Below are 2062 nucleotides of genomic sequence, written 5' to 3' on the forward strand. Positions count from 1 at the left end.
AGGAGGATAAACCCAAGTCTTTAGTATTAGACCCACCTTCCTATCCAATGGCATAAGTCTTTTGAAAGAGAAGATCGGCAATACCACTAAAGAAGAAATTGCATAGAAGGATTTGATTGCAAGTATCATGACTCTAGAAAAACCTTGTACTTCATTATTTATCTAGTATACCCACATCATCGTATGAGGTGGCACCAACTTGAGTATACCCACATCATCGTTAAAAGTAGTGTTAACAATGAGTCCATCTATTTTGGCATCTTTCTAACAGTAAGACTCATGCTATCAACCAAGAAAAGCACATCTCTCAATCTATATGTCAATCATTACTATGTGAGAGAGGGTGACAATGACGATGAGAGGCCAAGGTAGTGAGTGTGAGAGTCGAGAGGATGATATATCGAGGGTGAGTGTGGGAGACTCTTCTCCACCTATTCCTTCTCTTCTCTTCGAGTTTCCTTGTCTAACCTACAAAGTCTCGCACCATGATCAAGGTTTAGTGCTAGGTGATACAGGAGATAGTGGAGGGGCTCGCGAGAAGTGTAGGCACAAATGTAGGAGCCCAATGAGAGTAGAGTATAATGGCCCTATCTATCCTGTTTGTGAAGAAAGCTGAATTAGTTTGCTATGCTAGGCTATGCATTCTGCCTTGGCTTGTTTAGTTTCGAGGGTGTTTGAAACACTAGATGGGACCACCCCCATGCCGCATTCCCCCTTACTAGTCTTTGAGGAGGGTGAATTAACCACAAGTGGAAGAGAATAGAATTCCCGCATCCCGACACAGTTAACATGATGATGAAGAAGGTGACGCTACAGGCTTATAGCTTTTGCTACACAAGGATCTCCACTGTCATATAAACAAAACATGGAAATGCGTACGCGAGGCTACAAACACGAGGAGGGCGGAGGATCCAGGCGGCACACGGATCGATACTCGAGTAGAGCGCAGGTAGACGCCGTTCGAGAGGCATGCGGGTACTATATTATATGCACCTGAGCTGTGAAGTTATCGTTGTACCTGCGGTGTTTGGCGATCTTTGCATAGCCGACTTGTGGAAGCAAGAAACCTCGGCGAGCCATCATGTCGACCATTACTCTCATCCCTACCATTACCCTCGCGATGATCCTGCTACATGTTGTGGCTGGCGGGCGTAGTACAGCCGAATCGAAGCTTTTCAGGGACGCCAAAGGTCTCTCTCTCTCTCTCTCTCTCTCTCTCGATTTTGCGCTCGCCTGTCTGTACTCTTTATCAGTAGTGTTGGTGTCACCGAAAGCATATGTTATTACACTCATCGTTCAATTTGCTGTCTTCTGTTAATCGCGTTATGGCACTGTAATAGGCTGCATGCTTGGGCAAATAATCGTGACTCATCTAGCACTTATTAAGTCTGCGCTTCCATTCCCTTCTTGTGTGTTGTTACAGCGGCCGACGTGGTGGATGAGATGCAGATTAAGCAGCTGGAGGTGACGGCGGACAAGGTGCACTGCCAATGCCCTTTGTTCAAGGACTCTTGCGAAAAGGCTCCTGCTGCGGTGCATGATGGCGTCTCAGCAGCAGCTAGTGATCCAGATCAACTAACGAAGCTACCTGCCACTCATCCATACTGCCGGTGCCCTTTGGACAAAAAGTATTGCAACAACGTCGGCCCAGCCAGCGCTCCTGCTCCGGCCATGGTGTAAAATCTGTCAGTCTTAGATTGTTTGTTTGTTCGGTTTGGCAACGAGCTTGCAGTTGCCGTACGGAAGAGTGCCACTCGATCTGGTTGTATTGAACATCCTTCATTTCAACTGGTTTTTGTTTCATGCTTTGTGATAATGGATATTCCGCCCGCTTCTCCAAGTGATATTCTGTCGGAGTGCTAGTACTTAACCGATTGAGAGTATCACTTGAACGTACCGAACGCCTTCCATCGTGTCTTGGTCTTCCTCCTAAACCCTAATGGTGTGAATGTCAACGTAATTCTCCAAGTCATGGACGTGGTTTCGTGAAAGAGTACGAAGAGCATTTTATTTTGGCTTAGAGTCCACTTTCTTATGTATTAACGTTTCTCAAACGAAGCAA

General features: G+C 46.1%; 1 protein-coding gene across 1 annotated transcript; it reads left to right on the top strand.

Annotated features, from left to right (window-relative positions):
* The first annotated feature begins 916 nt into the window (after window positions 1–916).
* On the top strand, window positions 917–1680 carry LOC148018722 (uncharacterized). The gene is made up of 2 exons (XM_087701233.1): window positions 917–1190; window positions 1424–1680. Exons 1-2 carry the CDS (start codon window positions 1082–1084, stop codon window positions 1678–1680), a joined length of 366 nt encoding a protein of 121 aa, XP_087557359.1. The 5' UTR covers window positions 917–1081.
* The last annotated feature ends 382 nt before the right edge of the window (window positions 1681–2062 follow it).

This window comes from Lygodium microphyllum, chromosome 20 (assembly GCF_053477565.2).
Source record: "Lygodium microphyllum isolate KBCC chromosome 20, Lygodium_microphyllum_v1.1.10, whole genome shotgun sequence".
Lineage (NCBI taxonomy): Eukaryota > Viridiplantae > Streptophyta > Polypodiopsida > Schizaeales > Lygodiaceae > Lygodium > Lygodium microphyllum.

Bases quoted from the DNA above. Each gene is read 5' to 3' on its own strand.
- LOC148018722 (XM_087701233.1), top strand. From the start codon at position 1,082: ATGTCGACCATTACTCTCATCCCTACCATTACCCTCGCGATGATCCTG. The intron at 1,191-1,423 runs GTCTCTCTCTCT...GTGTTGTTACAG, and splicing joins GCTTTTCAGGGACGCCAAAG to CGGCCGACGTGGTGGATGAG.